The following is a 16,837-nucleotide window of genomic DNA, read 5'->3' on the forward strand; positions in this document are numbered from 1 at the left end:
TTTTTTAAAAAACAAGTGCGTATAGCTGAACTAACAAACTACAAAAACAAGTTTTAGGGTAGGTAGCGGACGTAGACAGTTAGTGCTATCTGCTTGCGTAGGAGTTTTTTCAGTAACACTGCTCTTTCGGTATATTCCTTGCTAACTGCAGAAGAATCAATGGATCATTTTCTGTTTCTCCCACTATCTTATTGTAATAAACCCTCAACAAAAATACATCCATAAATAATATAATATACAAGAAATAATAATTGTAAACTTAAAACTTTTTGGGAGCCGTCGTTCGTAAAATTGTAAAAATGGAACCCTTACTGGTAATACATTTCGGTTTTGTTTTGATATGTCTGTATGTTTTTGTATTATTTTATGTACAAATAATTTATATAATCAATATGGCTATATATTATATTCAATATTTTTTTTAAATCAATAACACCTAAATTAAATGTAGTTTTACTACTTTATAATTTTTATTAGATGAACTCATGAATTTATCGTATTTTAGGCATAAATCACGTTGTACGGTAAATAATCATATCTGGTGAATGATTCTGTGTTTTTGCTATGCAAATACGAAGCAATTAGCAAATTAGACTTATCTCTTTTTCACTTATGATAATTGGCATTTCCTATCCTTCTTTGACGTGTAATCGTAATGTAGTGTGCTATTGCAATGTTACATTATTGATGTGTATCTTTTACAAACACCGAATGTTATCTAGGTACCCTATCTATACTTTTATATATCATTGGATCGTAATGGATCCCAGGACAAAGAAGAAGCAAGATTAGGTGTAGTGACTGTTAAATCTGGAGCTTTTGGGCTCTCGCCAGGATGAGAACGTCGTGTAGGACGATCATCATTTAATATACACAAATTCACTGAATCAAATATATTTATTAATGTGTTACCATAACCATAACCCCAGGTTTCATGGCGACAGTTAAAATCATCAAGGATCATAAAAGGCTTCGGAAGAATGGAAATAATATCTTCAATTTCATTTAAGATTTCAGAAGAAAGATGATGTATATAAATAGATACATAACAAATATTTTCGACTAAAGCAGCAATAATAGAAAAATCATTACTGTGAGAAGGAGTAGAGAAAAGGAAAGAGAGTGTTTCACAAGCATGGCTACTCAGCCATACCCATCCACACGATCTTCTCTAAGACATGAATAACCACGATTCTTAAAGATCCTGGTTTAAACCATGTCTCTTGAAGAGCACAGATATAAGGTTTATATTTATTTAATAAATATATATATATATAAAAGATCATTTTTTTAGGAGTGATGCTTTGACAATTCCATTGATGAACTTTGTCTATTATTTGGTTTATAAATTTGAGTAATTGCAGAAACTAATAAGGCAGCGTAAAAATTATAAGATTTATATGCGGAGCGACAATATAACTGTAGTGATGACTTCAAAAGATATGTTCAACAGTTCTCTAAAAATTTAAATAAAGATTGTACTATTGCCAAGTCAAGGTATATACGAGATAAAATAATCAATAGTTCTAACGTGATAAAAACGACTCGGAAAATAATAAATGAAGAAGCCGGAAGGGTGACCCATAAAATATCCGAGTTCAATTTAAACTTTGATAACAGGTCCGTAAAGTCGAATTGCGAAGTTGCAACAATTTTCGAAACATTCTTTACAGATATTCCTGTTACCACTTCAAATTCGTTGAACTCATCGCCAGACTCCGCTCTTTCACTATTGAAAGACAAAATTTTTGAATGTGATAAAATCTTTAAATTTGATCATGTTTCTGGCTCTGATGTTATAAAAGCTTTTAAATCTATTAAAAATAAGGCGACAAATGATCTTTGGGGCATATCAGTTAAACTTGTCCAGTCTTTGATTGATATTATTGCGCCAGATTTAGCTATAATATTTAACAATTGTATAGAATATGGTGAATTTCCTGACCTAATTAAACATAATAAAGTAGTTCCACTGCTTAAATCAGGTTGTACCAGTGACCATACTAATTATAAACCAATATCTGTACTACACACTTTTAGTAAATTTTTTGAAAAGTTAATTTTAAATCAATTGCTTCGTCATTTTTTCCATAATAATTTATTGCACTCCAAACAGTTTGGTTTCACCCAGGGTCGTTCAACTACCGATGCTGGTATTGACTTGATACATAATATATTTGAAGCCTGGGAGGAGTCTCGTGATGCACTTGGCGTATTTTATGACTTATCCAAGGCGTTCGATTGTGTTGAACACGAAACATTAGTTAGAAAACTTCACCATTACGGTATTAAAAATAAAGCATTGGACTTAATGACATCCTATTTAAATTATAGAAAAGAAAAGGTGGATATCAATGGAAAGAGGTCCTCTGGATCAACAGTTAAAATGGGGGTTCCACAGGGCTCAATTTTAGGACCTTTTCTATTCCTTATTTATATAAATTATCTCCCTTATATTGCAAATGATAAATATCAAATTGTGTTGTTTGCTGATGATACATCACTCATGTTTAAAATACACCATTGCATACCTAATTTTGATGTTGTTAACAATGCTTTAACTAAAGTTGTGCATTGGTTTGAAGCTAATAACTTGTTACTTAATGGTAATAAAACGAAATGCATTAAATTTACTATACCCAATGTTAAGCAAGTGTCAATCGATATACAGCGAAAAACAAGATAAAAACGAGAAATTAGATATAGTGATACCGCTGCTTTTCTTGGAATAACGCTAGATGCCAAACTCCAATAGGGCCCTCATATAGAAAATTTATTAAGTAGACTAATTTCTGCTGCATACGCAGTAAAAAAGATTCGTTCCTTAACAGACATTGAAACTGTAAGATTGGCTTATTTTAGTTACTTTCACAGCATTATTCATATGGTATATTATTATGGGGTAATGCTGCTGATATTGATTCTATTTTCGTGCTGCAGAAAAGAGCTGTTTGAGCAATTTATGGTATGGGACCAAGAGAGTCGATTAGATCTAAATTTAAAGATTTTAAAATTATGACTGTTTCTAACCAATATATATTATATATGAAAATTTAGTGTATGTCCATAAAAATGGCAATAAATTTCAAAAGGTATATGAAAAACATAATATTAATACTAGAAACAAAAATAAACTGTTAATGCCCACTTCTAGGCTTAGTAAACTCGACAAGTCATTCATCGGTAATTGCGTTAGATTTTATAATAAGCTTCCTGAGAACATAATGGAAATGTCCCTCAACAAGTTCAAAGCCTATATTAAACATAAACTTATGGAAAAATCGTATTACAATTTAAAGGATTATTTAGATGATAAGAAAGCATGGGTATGAATTGCTCTAAAAGATTTGAGCTTTAGTTGCCCTCAATTAAATATAATAGTATTTATAATTATTAATAATTTTTGAAAAATTGATAATTTATACTAAAAGCAAAATGGTCAAATTTTAAGTAGAGGTGTTTAGTGAGTGTTGTTGAATATATTTTAGATGAACATTCTTGTTTTTTGTTATTTGGTTGAGTTCTTGTGACAGTTTTCATCATGCTCGCTTAGCTCGCTTAATGTCACTGCTTGTGGCGGCGATGTGGGACGGGTCGTTCCCTTCCCTAAACTATGGTCGAGGAGGCGATGGCTGGCCCATGCGTCATGTTCGTGAACGGGCGCTACTTGCGGTGGCAGGATGATTCTGTGGCCGGAAACTCTACCTCATGGTTTTAAAATTAAAAATTATCTTTTTTAAAATTGCTAATAAAATGGTCGCTAAATACCTTTATTTATTGACGGTGTGTGTGGATTGATGCATCTACTGTACGATGACCTAATATTATTGTTGATACAGTAGTAGTCGGCCGTGAATGTACTCAATAGCTCTTGTTTTTACGTATTAATTTACGTAGTTTGAGTATTATTGCTGCATCACTTTACATATATTGTAACTGAAATGATTTGTGAGTGATTGCCACAAAGAGTTTCTTGCCACTTCTTATTAAAGCTCAACCCTCAAAGGAGGTGGATATAAAAAGAAAAGTCATTTCCTTGACGTGCCTGAATAAGGTGATTTTGATTTGATTACCCTAAATGATTGAGCTTTTGATTACTGTTGGTAAAAATATAATATTAATTACTAGTTTAAGCAGAATTGTCAAATTGTAAGTAGAGGTATTTGGTGAGTATTGCTTGATATGTAGGATTGTATTAGGATTATTTTATTGTTGTTTGCTGAGTTCTCGTAACAGGTTTCATCATGCTCGCTTAAATGTCACTGCTTGTGGCGGCGACAGGAGACGGGTAGTACCCTTCCCTAAAATATGGTTGAGGGAGGTGATTGCTGGCTCATGCGCCATGCTCGTGAACGGGCGCTGCTTGTGGTGGCGGGATGATCCTGTTGCTGGAGACTCGGTTTCAGATTCTTAAAAGTTATTGTGTATATATATATATATATATATATATGCATGGATATATACATGTTTATTTATTTATAATCACAGAATACCTTTATTGATTTATGGTGTATGTGGATGATGCAGCTGCTGTACTTAATAACTTTTGTATTAATTTACATTTACTTTTTTGACTTACTTGTGTAAGACATTGACTATTTGACGTTTGAGTGTGTTTGTTGTTATTTTGTATATACATATTATATTGTAATTGAAATGATCTGTAAATCTTGATATAAAAGAGTGGCAATGAGATTCTTGCTACTTCTTCTCATTAGCTCAACCCTTTACGAATTAGCGGTAGATTGAATAAGAAAATATATATATATATATATATATATTTGACATTCATAAGTGTCATTTCCGTGACCTACGTGAATAAACTGATTTTGACTTACCAATAGGATGAAAATTACACAAATAAACAAATTTACACTTTAATACAAACTAACTACTAAAATATATACAAACTACAACTTATCTGATCAAAATATCTCAATATTTACATGAAATTTAAAAATAAAATGAAAAAATTATCAAAATTACATGCGACCGATCTTAGGTTTCCCGCCCTTTTCTAAAGAAAAGTTGATAGGTTTCAAAGCGAGTGACAGCTGACAAAGCTTTCATTTTAGGGCCAACTAACAGATGGCATTACGAATTTGTTTGAATCTAAGTGCTACGTTTGAAAAGGGCGGGAAACTTAAGATCGGTCGCACTTAATTTTGATAATTTTTCATTTTATTTTTAAATTTCATGTAAATATTTAGATATTTTGATCAGATAAGCTGTAGTTTGTATATATTTTAGTAGTTAGTTTTTATTAAAGTGTTAATTTGTGTAAATTTCATCCTATTGGTAAGTCTTCTTTTCTTCACTTTTCTATGAAATGATGGACCCCCCGGATGATCCTGGGGGGACAGCCCCTGATATAGGTCATGTAGTGACAATTTCTCATAATGACGAAGGTAGCACGATGGATACAGATGGTTCTGTGTCTCAGACATCTAGTGGCCGTAAAAGAGTGTCAGCTCGACCCAGAATATGCAGACACTGTAATAAAAGACGACGAAAACACCGTGGTGATAAGAAGGATATTAAGGAAAGTGATTGCAAATGTGTAGACATTAGTGATAAACAAATTCTTTCCAAAGTCGATTCCTGCAATAATTCTTCTATAGTAGTAGAGAACATACAAAAAAATAACACAGACACTCCACAACAGCCACAGCCCCCTGTTGCAAGGCTGTTATATAACTCATTAGATGCTGCTCCTTTTGTTGTACACATTCAGAAACAGTATTCATCTCCCGATGATAATGTTACTTTACATCCAGTTACATTTGGTCGTTTTCTCAAAAGAAATTCTATTAAAAATATTGTGAATGGAAGTTTAAAAAGGATAGGCCGGAATAGGTTATCTATTTCTTTTTCTAAGTACCAAGATGCAAATGACTTTGTTGAAAACAAAAATCTAGAAAATGAAAAATATAAGGCTTTTATTCCATCATTTTCTGTGAGTAGAATAGGAATAGTCAGAGGAGTACCAGCTGAGTGGTCTGAAGAGGAAATAAAAGATAATGTTTCTGTTCCTATTGGCTGTGGCCCAATCATAAAAATTAGGAGAATAAAACGAAAGATGATGATTGATGGACAAAACCATCTTAAATGTACTGAGCCTGTGGTATTTACTAAATTACTTGCCTAAACGAGTATATATGTGCTACACTTCTCTTACTGTAGACTTGTATATATATCTTACTATTCAATGCTACAATTGTTGTCGGTTTGGTCATGTCAAATCTCAATGCAGATCTAAACCAAGATGTTTTAGATGTGGTCAAGGACATAGTGGTGATAACTGCTCTGTTCAAGATGATTTTATATCTTGTTGTTTATGTAAAGGTTCCCATATTGCAACTGATAAAAAATGTTTAGAATATGAAAGACAAAGAGCTATAAAGGAATCAATGGCTAAAAACTGTATTTCCTATTCAGAAGCTTCAAAGATACATCCAACTGTCTCTCGAATTTCATATGCAGATACATTACTCTCATCACCTAACATCACTCCTAATACTTTTCCAACCCAGCATCAACATTCAACACATAAAGCTATAAACAATACTTCATATAAAAAAACTGTTTTTGTTAAACCAAAGCCTCCACCTACACTTAGCAAAGGATATGACAAATCTGCTCACCAAGAAATTTTAAGGGATTTTAATATTCCCCAACCCTCTAATGGATGTGCATTGATTAACAATGAAAATGAAAATCCTTTGGAATCCTCAGTAATTGATTTAATTATTTCTCTTATAAAATCTCTTAGTCAATCGAATGAATTTTCACCGTCCAACACTGCCTTATTAGTTTCTGCAATTACTCAAATTTATAAACCAAATAATGGACAAAGTTCTTCAATGGAATTGTCAAAGTATCACTCCTAAAAAAAGTGATCTTATTTATTTATTAAATAAATATAAACCTTATATCTGTGCTCTTCAAGAGACATGGTTGAAACCAGGATCTTTATTTAAGATTTGTGGTTATTCATGTCTCAGAGAAGATCGTGTGGATGGGCATGGCGGAGTAGCCATGCTTGTGAAACACCCTCTTTCCTTTTCTCTCTTCTCTATTCCTTCTCACAGTAATGATTTTTCTATTATTGCTGCTTTAGTTGAAAATATCCTTCTTCTGCAATCTTAAATGAAATCAAAGATATTATTTCCATTCTTCCGAAGCCTTTTATGATCCTTGGTGATTTTAACTGTCGCCATGAATCCTGGGGTTACTTATCTTCTAATAGTTATGGTAACACATTAATAGATATATTTGATTCAGTGAATTTGTGTATATTAAATGATGGTCGTCCTACACGACGTTCTCATCCTGACGAGGGCCCAAGTGCTCCAGATTTAACAGTCACTACACCTAATCTTGCTTCTTCTTTGTCCTGGGATCCATTACGATCTACTTTTGGCAGTGATCACTTCCCACTATTATTATCATTTCCAACCTGCATTAATAACAATAAAGTATTACATAAAACTTATTCTCCTCGTTTAAAATATAAGCTTAATGATGTTGATTGGGATTTATATAAAGATCTAATAAAAAACAAAATTATTACACTTTCAAAAATTAATCCAGGTACAGAATGTGTGCAGATTCTTTAGCAAGAATCTTTATTGAGGTTGCCAATGAGATATTTCCAAGTAAAAATAGCTCTTTGGGTTTTATTCCTTCTCCTCCTTGGTGGGATAACGAATGTACTGAGGCAGTAAAGAGAAGAAAATATGCTGAAATTACATACTGTCAATGCTCCACTGATGAGAATTTTGAAATTCTTACAAAGAGTATATCAGAAACTTCAAAATTTCTAAAGAAAAAGAAATTTGATGGCTGGAAAAATTTCTGCTATTCAATATCACCTGATGTCAAACCATCTCTTGTATGGCAAAATATAAGAAGGTTTAGATCTGCATACAAAGATTCATCTCCAAAATCAATCCCTTTTCATTTAGTTAATAGCTTTTTAGATAAACTTTTCTTTCGTGAAGACTTAATAATTGGTTACCCTGTAATAAATATAAATAATGATAACTGTTTTGGTTTAAACAGTATATTTTCTCTCACTGAACTAAAAAGTGTATTGTCTCATGTTAAGGATTCTGCTCCTGGACTGGACGGTATTCCGTATTCCTTTATCTCTCATTTAGATGATGATGCTTTATTTTATTATTTATCTCTTATAAATTACATAGTGACATCTGGTAACATCCCCTCCACGTGGAAACGTCAAGAAATAATTCCCGTACTGAAACCTAATAGGTTTTCTTCAGACCATTCTGCCTATCGCCCAATCGCACTTTCTTCTGTTTTGATGAAAATTACAGAACATCTTATAAAAAATCTTTTAGAATGGTTTGTTGAGCATAACGGTCTATTATGTGAACCCCAATTCGGTTTCAGACGTGGTAAAAGTACTATTGATAGCTTAAGTATATTCATTTCTGATATTCAATTATCATTTTCAAATAATAAATCAGTAATAGCTGCGTTCTTAGATATAAATTGTGCCTATGATAACATCGTAATAAGTATTTTAAAGAGTAAGCTTTTATAACTTACTTACCTCTGCTATTAACAAATTTTATCATAAATATGCTTTCCGAAAGATACATAATCCGGAAACTAGATGACAGGAAGTCAATTACTCGACTTGTTTTAAAGGGCCTCCCCCAGGGATCAGTACTTAGCCCAATATTGTATAATATTTATACACACGATTTAAAATCATTACTTAATTGTGTAAATGTTCTTCAGTATGCTGATGATCTATTAATTTACTGTCGTGATATTTCTATTGAAAAAGCTAGTTCTTCTATAACACAACCGCTGATAAATTTAAAAACTTGGTTGGACTTAAATGGCCTTGATCTATCACCTGAAAAAAGTACAATAGTTTTATTCACGAGATCAAGAACTCCTCCTCCTATTTCTATATTATATGAGGGTTACCAGATTCCAGTTAAAGATAATGTTAAGTTTTTGGGAATTGTCTTAGATTCGAAACTAACTGGTATCCCACATTGTGATTACCTAAATGCTAAATGTGAGCGTACTCTTAATATTTTAAGATGTCTGTCAGGTGTTTGGTGGGGTGCGCACCCTTTTTGCATGAAATTGTTATATAATGCTCTTATAAGAAGTATATTAGATTATGGTACATTCTTGCTGGAGCCTGGTAGTGTTAAGGCATTTAAAAAACTAGATCTCATACAGTCCAAAGCTTTACGAGTAGTTTCTGGTGCTATGCGGTCAAGTCCTATCAATGCTCTTCAAGTAGAATGTGGTGATCCTCCACTACATCTACGTCGTCAATATTTAGCAGACAAATTTATATTCCGATCTTTTCAGTTTCTTAACCACTCTCTTTATAACAAACTTCAGAAACTTTCTCATTATATAGATTCATCTGCATATTGGTCAAATAAAAAACCACCTTTTCTAATCAATAGTTTTAAGAAATTTATCAACATAAAAGCTCCTATTCATCGATCCATTAATTATCCTGTTTTCAGTACTAGCTTTGAAGCATTAATGTTGCTTCCAGAAATTAATTTTGACTCAGATTTAAATAAGCACGATATTAGTACAAATTTTTCGTTTAATCTTCTTAAAAATACTGTTTGGGTTGATTACCATCATATTTACACAGACGCGTCTAAACATTCCTCCTCGGATCCCGTTGGTGTAGGTGTATATCACGCTCAATTTAAAATATCACAGAAAATTAAACTACCTCTGGAAACATCGGTGTTTACTGGGGAATGTTATGGTATTTTTAAGGCTATTGAATATATTATTCTATTTAAACTTCCAAAAACAATAATTTTCTCTGATTCAAAAAGTGCCTTACAGTCTCTCAATAGGTTCCCATTTAAATCAAAAAACATTTCTTCTGTTGTCAGAAATAAGAAATCTATTAAATAAATGCAATCACTTTGGTCTTTCTATGTTGTTTGTATGGATCCCCAGCCATAGCGACATTCCTGGTAATATAAAAGCAGACCAACTAGCTAATGAAGCCGTGGTCGATGGCGACATTTTCCCTTATAAAGTTTTTTGCCAGGATCTAGGTGCTCTTCCTATAGTTCACCTTCAGGATTGTTGGAATAGACTTTGGACTGAAACACGTCAATCAAAAGGCAGGAAATATTTTAACCTTCAGCCACTTATTTCATTTAAACCATGGTTTTTCCGTGCCAAATGCAATAAGTTAGTATGTTCTTCTATCATAAGAATGCGTTTGGGTCATGTTTGCACTCCTGTTCATCTTAATAGATTAGGCATTGTATCTACTGACATGTGTGAATGTCAATCCGATAAATGTGATCTAGATCACATTTTCTTTTCATGTTCTCTATACGACCGCTCCTCATTCCTGAATGATCTAATATCTCTTAATGTTCCTTTTCCTACCTGTATATCCTGTCTAATTATGTATCCATGTAAATTTTATAAAATATTGTCATCTTTCATTCTTCAGAATCATATTAAAGTTTAAATATTTGTAATGTTGTGTAAGTAGCAAGTATATATGTATATTTATGAAATTTTTAATATCCGTTTCAATCCTCTCTCTACTTATCTGATCCTTTCCCGTGTTCCGAATCCTTTTTTAACTTAGTTTCCCAATCTTTTAATTTACGTTATTGGCAAAAAGTAAACGCTATTGCCAAAAGAAGAAAAAAAAAAAAGATGGCATTACAGTCTTCTGAAAACTGATTTACATCCTCTTTGAGTTCTAAAATGAAAACGTATTATGATTGTAATTGTATTGTATTTGTATTAAAAGTGTCCTGTGATTTGTATTTTGTAATGTAACTCCAGTCCATAAATTTTATATGTTTTTAATCACGAGTTTCAGTTATCGACTAAGTAAGAGTAATTAGTTCTTTAAATGATTGCAATGTGCAGCTAATGAGTTATCTAAAACTATGCTGGAAAGCTTAGGTAAGCGATGTTATCAGTTTTAAACGTTACTTTTTGCACTTATAATGGCTCGTATCGCAACGTACGTATTCATGGACCTGGAAACGACAGGCTTACCTCTCGAAGAAAATAATAAAACTCGTATAACTGAGATAAGTTTTGTAGCGGTTAAGAGGCGGCATTTGCTTGATACTAGGGCTGGCTGTTCTCCCAGAGTGCAGCAGAAAATCACCCTGTGCTTGAATCCTCGGCGAATGATACAGCCTAGCTGTACAGACGTTACAGGTCTGTGCAATGATCTGTTAGAGTATGAACCATATTTCAATATTGAAGTTTTTAATATTTTGGACACATTTATTAATATTTTAACTAAACCTGTTTGTTTAATAGCTCAAAATGGGTTTGGATTTGACTACCCAATACTAAAACATCATCTTGAAAAACTTAAAGTAAGTTTCACTAATGATTTGATGTGTGCAGATTGCTATCATGCATTTTATGATATATTAGAATCCAGGAAGAGAATGAAAATGCAGAAGGGGACATTGAATAAAGATGAAATTGATGAGATTGGTAGCAGTTTACAACAAGAAAACAGTCTACACATGCAACAAGTTAATGAGTCAACACCTAAGAGACAGATTATAAAAACTGCAAGTCACAGAGTCCAGAATAGTATGTCTAAAGCTGTGAGAAGATTTCCATGGAGTCAAGGAGAGAAGCCCAAAGAAAAATATAAGTTAAAGGATGTTTATGAAAGGTTATTGAATCGCCCATGTATTGATGCTCATCGAGCTGAAAATGATTGTGTAATGGCTTTGCAATGTTCTGTAGTACTGTCACAAGACTTTGTGCACTGGGTGGATGGCAACCATAAACCATTTGCTGAAGTTAAACCTATGACCATAGGTGTTAAAGTTGGTTCTTAACTTTAAAGGGGATTGATCAAACATGTTTTCCTTTTGTATTAGGGTCAAACTTCTGTCAAATTTTTTTTTAACAAAATTCTGTTAAATACAAGGCCATAACTTAGACAAAACCAACTTAACCAGACAAAAGTATTGCATGAATGGATAAAGGTGGAACAAATTATTACTGGAGGTGACTTCCATAACTTTTTCATTGACTTCAGTAATAGGTAGATTCTTAAGTAAGTGTCATAATAAATTGAGCTTTATATTTCCACAATATTTGCACATTTAGTTCAGTACTTACATAGTAGGTACCAAGACCAAATGAAGATATTCAATATCTTGGAAGTAATAACAATGTCATATTATATTTTAGTCTGTGATAAAAACATGATAAAAATATCTACTGATAATACAAAGCAGTCTACAATCAGCTATCATTTTTCTATTTTGAGGATGTTTTCTTAATATTATATTCTACTAATTAGGTTATTTTCATGAAGGGACATGATACAATGTGAAACAAAACCCATACCACTGTGGTCAATCTCCTTTAAAATTAAAATCTAGACCATCAACAATGTACTGTCATAAATGTATATAATTTGTATCATAAAATACTTTTATATTATATTTTAATATTTTGTAACTATATCTATCTGTCTAATAAACTTTAATAGAATAATGATTATTTTGTAAAGTGACTACATCTTACTCTATTTGTGGGAATTTGATATCAAGTCAATATTGTCCTTTTGTTATAACACATTTTTTGGCATAAAAGGCATTTATTTTCTCAAGATTGATTCCTTTAGTATTTTGATGTAATTTCTAATATACTACTACCACTTCGGAAACAAATGGCGCTCTGAGAGAAAGAAACTCCCAGCATTCTTTTTTACACTCTTTTTAATAAAATATACAATATTATTGTTATAAAATAATCATAATCTAGTCCCAGGCTCTCCGAGCACTTAGATAAGCTGTGGAGTAGTAGGATTTATGACAGAGCCACTTTTTAATAAAACATTTAAATTTCTTTATAGATTATGCCTGAATAGTGGCTGGGACTTCATTATTAAAGTGTATATATTTAACCTAAAAGCTATCTTATGATGAGCAACATGGACTTTTACACTCACGATTTGTATGACACATTCTGTTAGTGTGCATGAATTGCACACTAAACTAAATATTCCTAGCCTATTTTTATCGGTTGTCTCACAGCAAGAGACTATCTAGATGTATAATATGTCTAAGGATAAAATAATATGGACAAAATATCTGAAAATAAATGTGTTATTATAATTATACTTAATTTGTGATGTGTTTGGAAATTATTTTATTGACTAGTAGAAATATAAGAATTTGTAATTTTAGTTGTTTTTGTCAAAGCATTTGAGAGCATGGTTGGATGTTTGTTATGACATCGCATGTTACATCATGATACTCAAACTTATGTTAAATTAACAATTTCAATTAATTTTGTATTTTTGTACCTTTGGGGTTTACTTTAATAAATTATATATTGTATACACACTAAAATGTTCTTCATTCAAATCAAGTTGGTAATCAAGAGAGGAATGCTTGGGTGTGATTTATATTGAGTAATATATTATTGAATTGAGGGTTATCACTTTAAAATCATAACAAATTGTTTAGATTTACAAGAGTGACATCTCAAGTCAATTTCCTAATATGCAAATATTGGAGTTGAGCAGGCTATCAACTGTAAAGTAGATCCTGTAGATGTAGCCGCAACCTGAGAGTTGAACAAAGCATACAGGATTTTATGACGATACGTCACTCAAACGGTTAGCTCGGTTGGCATAGCACTGGCACGGAACGCCAGAGGTCCTGGGTTCAAGTCCCAAATCATTCATAAAATTTTGTTTTAGAATTTTATTTGTGTGATATATTATTGTCCTATATCTTTAACCAAATAACCATGTCTTTCTACCATTTTGTGGTGATAACCTCAGCTGTAAACAATGATCGCCTATGGTCAGTCACCATACGGTGGCAGTATTAAAGCAGTTATTACACCTAATTTAAACACTGCTTGCTATGTCTATGGGGTTCATCTATTTATGGATTTGTAATGTAATCCCGACGAATTCGACAAAACTTACGAAACAACATTAAAGCCGACGGAAGCATATCGGCCACGGCCACCGCATCAAACCCCAGGTACCTACCGTCAGGCAAGCTCAATTGCTTTCCTCGTCTGTGTTACAATTTTTTTATAAGCCCAACGGATCCCACTGCTGGGCAAAGGCCTCCCCTATTTCACTCCATTTATCTCGTTCCTGTGCCAGCTTCCAACCAGGTCTTAATATAGGCATCCAGATCGTCACGCCATCGTTTCCGGGGTCTCCATCGTCGTTTTTACCCGTCCCGAGGCACCCATGACGACTAGTGCCCATCTGTGTGCATCCGACACACATGCCCAGCCTAGTTCCACTTTAGCGTGGTGGTTAACACATCAGCAATGCCAGTTTTGGAGCGAAGTTCCGTATATCTAATAAGATCGATTGTTACAATACTTCAGATAATTTTAAGATTTCTTTGTATCCAATTTGTAACGTTCTTCTGAATCAAATTAATTGTGTGAAAATCACAAAACACAGTCAATCACACTTCCAGGGCTATTGCTAGTGACCGGGATACTGTGGGGCTGCACCAACCCGTTCATCAGACGCGGGACGCGCGGGCTACGGGCTGTGCGTGGCCGCTCCTGGTTGAGCCAGCTGTACGCCGAAGGTGTGTTCCTGTTAGGGAACTGGAAGGTTTGTTGCTGTGTTTGTGGGGGCGGTATTTTATGTAGAGCAGCTTCACTGAGCTAAGGTGGATGTATCAGTTATGAAGGATGCAGCAATCGCTGCTTGACAGAAAAAGAGAATGTGTGTGTGTATGAAACTCGAGTATTCCCTCGAGCCCAATTCTCAAATGAAACTTTCACATGACATATATAGTTACATTAGTGCCGGATAGATGGCGCTGGTGGCAAAGATTTTTATCTTTGAACCATAGATCGAATTGATATGAAATTTAGTATACATATATATGTATGGGGCATCATAAGGACACTTACTAATATGGTTCCACAGTATCACATAAAGTGTCTAAATTGTTGTTTTCGTTAAGCGCCTGAGTAGTAGTGTTGTCCGGTTGGTAACTGTAGTGGTCCGCAGTACGTGGTGCCATGGCTGGTGAACCAGGGCGGTTCGCTGGCGTACCTGGCAGCGCTGCAGCGGCTGCCGCTGTGTGTGGCCGTGCCGGGCGCCAATAGCCTGGCCTTCGTGTGCACGGCCGCCACCGGAGCCGCCGTCGGAGACGACCAGCCGCTCAACCGCGGTGAGGAACCATAGAGATGCGGGTCGGGAAGATTTTTTTTAGTGAAAATAAGGGACGAGACGAGCAGGACGTTGAGCTAATGGTAATTAATACGCCTTACCCATTACAATGCAGTGCCGCTCAGTATTCCTGAAAAACCCAAAATTCTGAGCGGCACTACAATTGCGCTCGTCACTTTGAGACATAAGATGTTAAGTCTCATTTGCCCAGTAATTTCACGAGCTACGGCGCCCTTCATACCGAAACACAGTAATGGTTACCCATTACTGCTTCACGGCAGAAATAGGTCAGGAAGATGACGCGCGAGTTAAACCTCTCAGAGTTGACTTGTGTCATAACCACCACCAAGTGTCACCACACCAGCTGCAGGAGGGTGTTCAGCCGCAGTGGGCCTTGTGACCTTCTCAAGGGTCACCACGAGGGTATTTCATCATCAAAATTTATTATTTAATGGAATTATTAACAAAAATCCAGATTTTCTTAAGCCCCTACTTATCTGGCCCCAGGGCTTTATGTTTGGTGGGAAAATTATTGACACTCGTATCTTAACTCATAACAAATCATATTACGGCCGCGTGGCTCAGTTATTGTTACTGTTATTGTTACATCTACTGGCACCACCGTGCTGGTGTACAAGTTCTTCTTCTTCACGTGCCTCTCCATTACTGGAGGCCAGTAGTCAGCTTTTTAAACTCCTCGTCCATGGCTAAGTGGAATAGTTCTTGGACTTCAAAATATTTATATAGTAAATTGGAATGGCTAGGTCAGCGCAGTCAGTTAAATTTTGAAACAAGGTTCGCATTCAATGTCCTGTCAGTCCCACTCCATCATTCCGTCTCTTTTAGAGGAAGTTTTAGGTACAGTGCCACCAAGTGCTGGAATGATATACCACCACCGTTTCGCAATTTGAAGACTGTTGGAACTTTCGAGAAAAAAGTTAAAAATCTCATCCTTATGTTTATTTGAATTATTAAGTATCTGCTCACAAATTGTGTGGATATATCTTATTAATAATACATAATAGGAGCGAAGTTTTAGTTTGTTTCTGCAAATATTTTTAAAATTTCTATTATTTTAATATTTATGTATGTATGTATATTTATGTAATATTCTGAACAAGTAGAACCTAATTTCAAATTATCATCTTTAAAAATAATATTATGGAACCTTTAATAAAACTAAATTTATTTTTTTACAATAGTAGTTACTCAATGGGTCACCTGTGTGCTGCTGAAAATCAGCGCTGTGTTGGTATTATTCCAATGTAGCATGACGCTGAGTCAGTTCCTTTTGATAACAATAACTGCTACACAGTACTTTTAAATTAAGATAATCACTATAATCTTCTTCATACATTTGTTTTTTTTTTATCATTTGTATATATTTATGCTAATAGTTTTTAATTATTTTTTTACCTCTAAGTCTTTTTTAGGTGTATTATTCTGTGTGGTTTGTGTTTGTTTTTAATTAAGCTCTCCTTCATTAATTCATGCCAGACTTACTTATATTTCTGAGCCAAGACTTCTTTCTTCTTCCAACACCTCTTTTTCCCAGCAATTCTCCCACCTATCTGCAATCTGTCACTGAACAGTTTGTCTATCACGTGTATGTCTCGGGTTCGCCTGACC

The 16,837-nt window shown here is 34.0% G+C and overlaps 1 protein-coding gene across 2 annotated transcripts; it reads left to right on the plus strand.

Moving 5' to 3' along the window:
- Positions 1 to 10,731: 10,731 nt before the first annotated feature.
- LOC126967425 (three-prime repair exonuclease 1-like) lies at positions 10,732 to 13,397 on the plus strand. 2 transcript variants are annotated; one of them, XM_050811885.1, is made up of 2 exons: positions 10,732 to 10,962; positions 11,332 to 13,397. In XM_050811885.1, exons 1-2 carry the CDS (start codon positions 10,947 to 10,949, stop codon positions 11,868 to 11,870), a joined length of 555 nt encoding a protein of 184 aa, XP_050667842.1. In that variant the 5' UTR covers positions 10,732 to 10,946; the 3' UTR covers positions 11,871 to 13,397. The 2 variants fall into 2 exon arrangements, with proteins under 2 accessions (XP_050667842.1, XP_050667841.1); XM_050811884.1 differs by lacking the exon at positions 10,732 to 10,962 and adding an exon at positions 10,969 to 11,226.
- Positions 13,398 to 16,837: the final 3,440 nt, after the last annotated feature.

The sequence above is a fragment of the Leptidea sinapis genome, chromosome 13, assembly GCF_905404315.1.
Source record: "Leptidea sinapis chromosome 13, ilLepSina1.1, whole genome shotgun sequence".
Lineage (NCBI taxonomy): Eukaryota > Metazoa > Arthropoda > Insecta > Lepidoptera > Pieridae > Leptidea > Leptidea sinapis.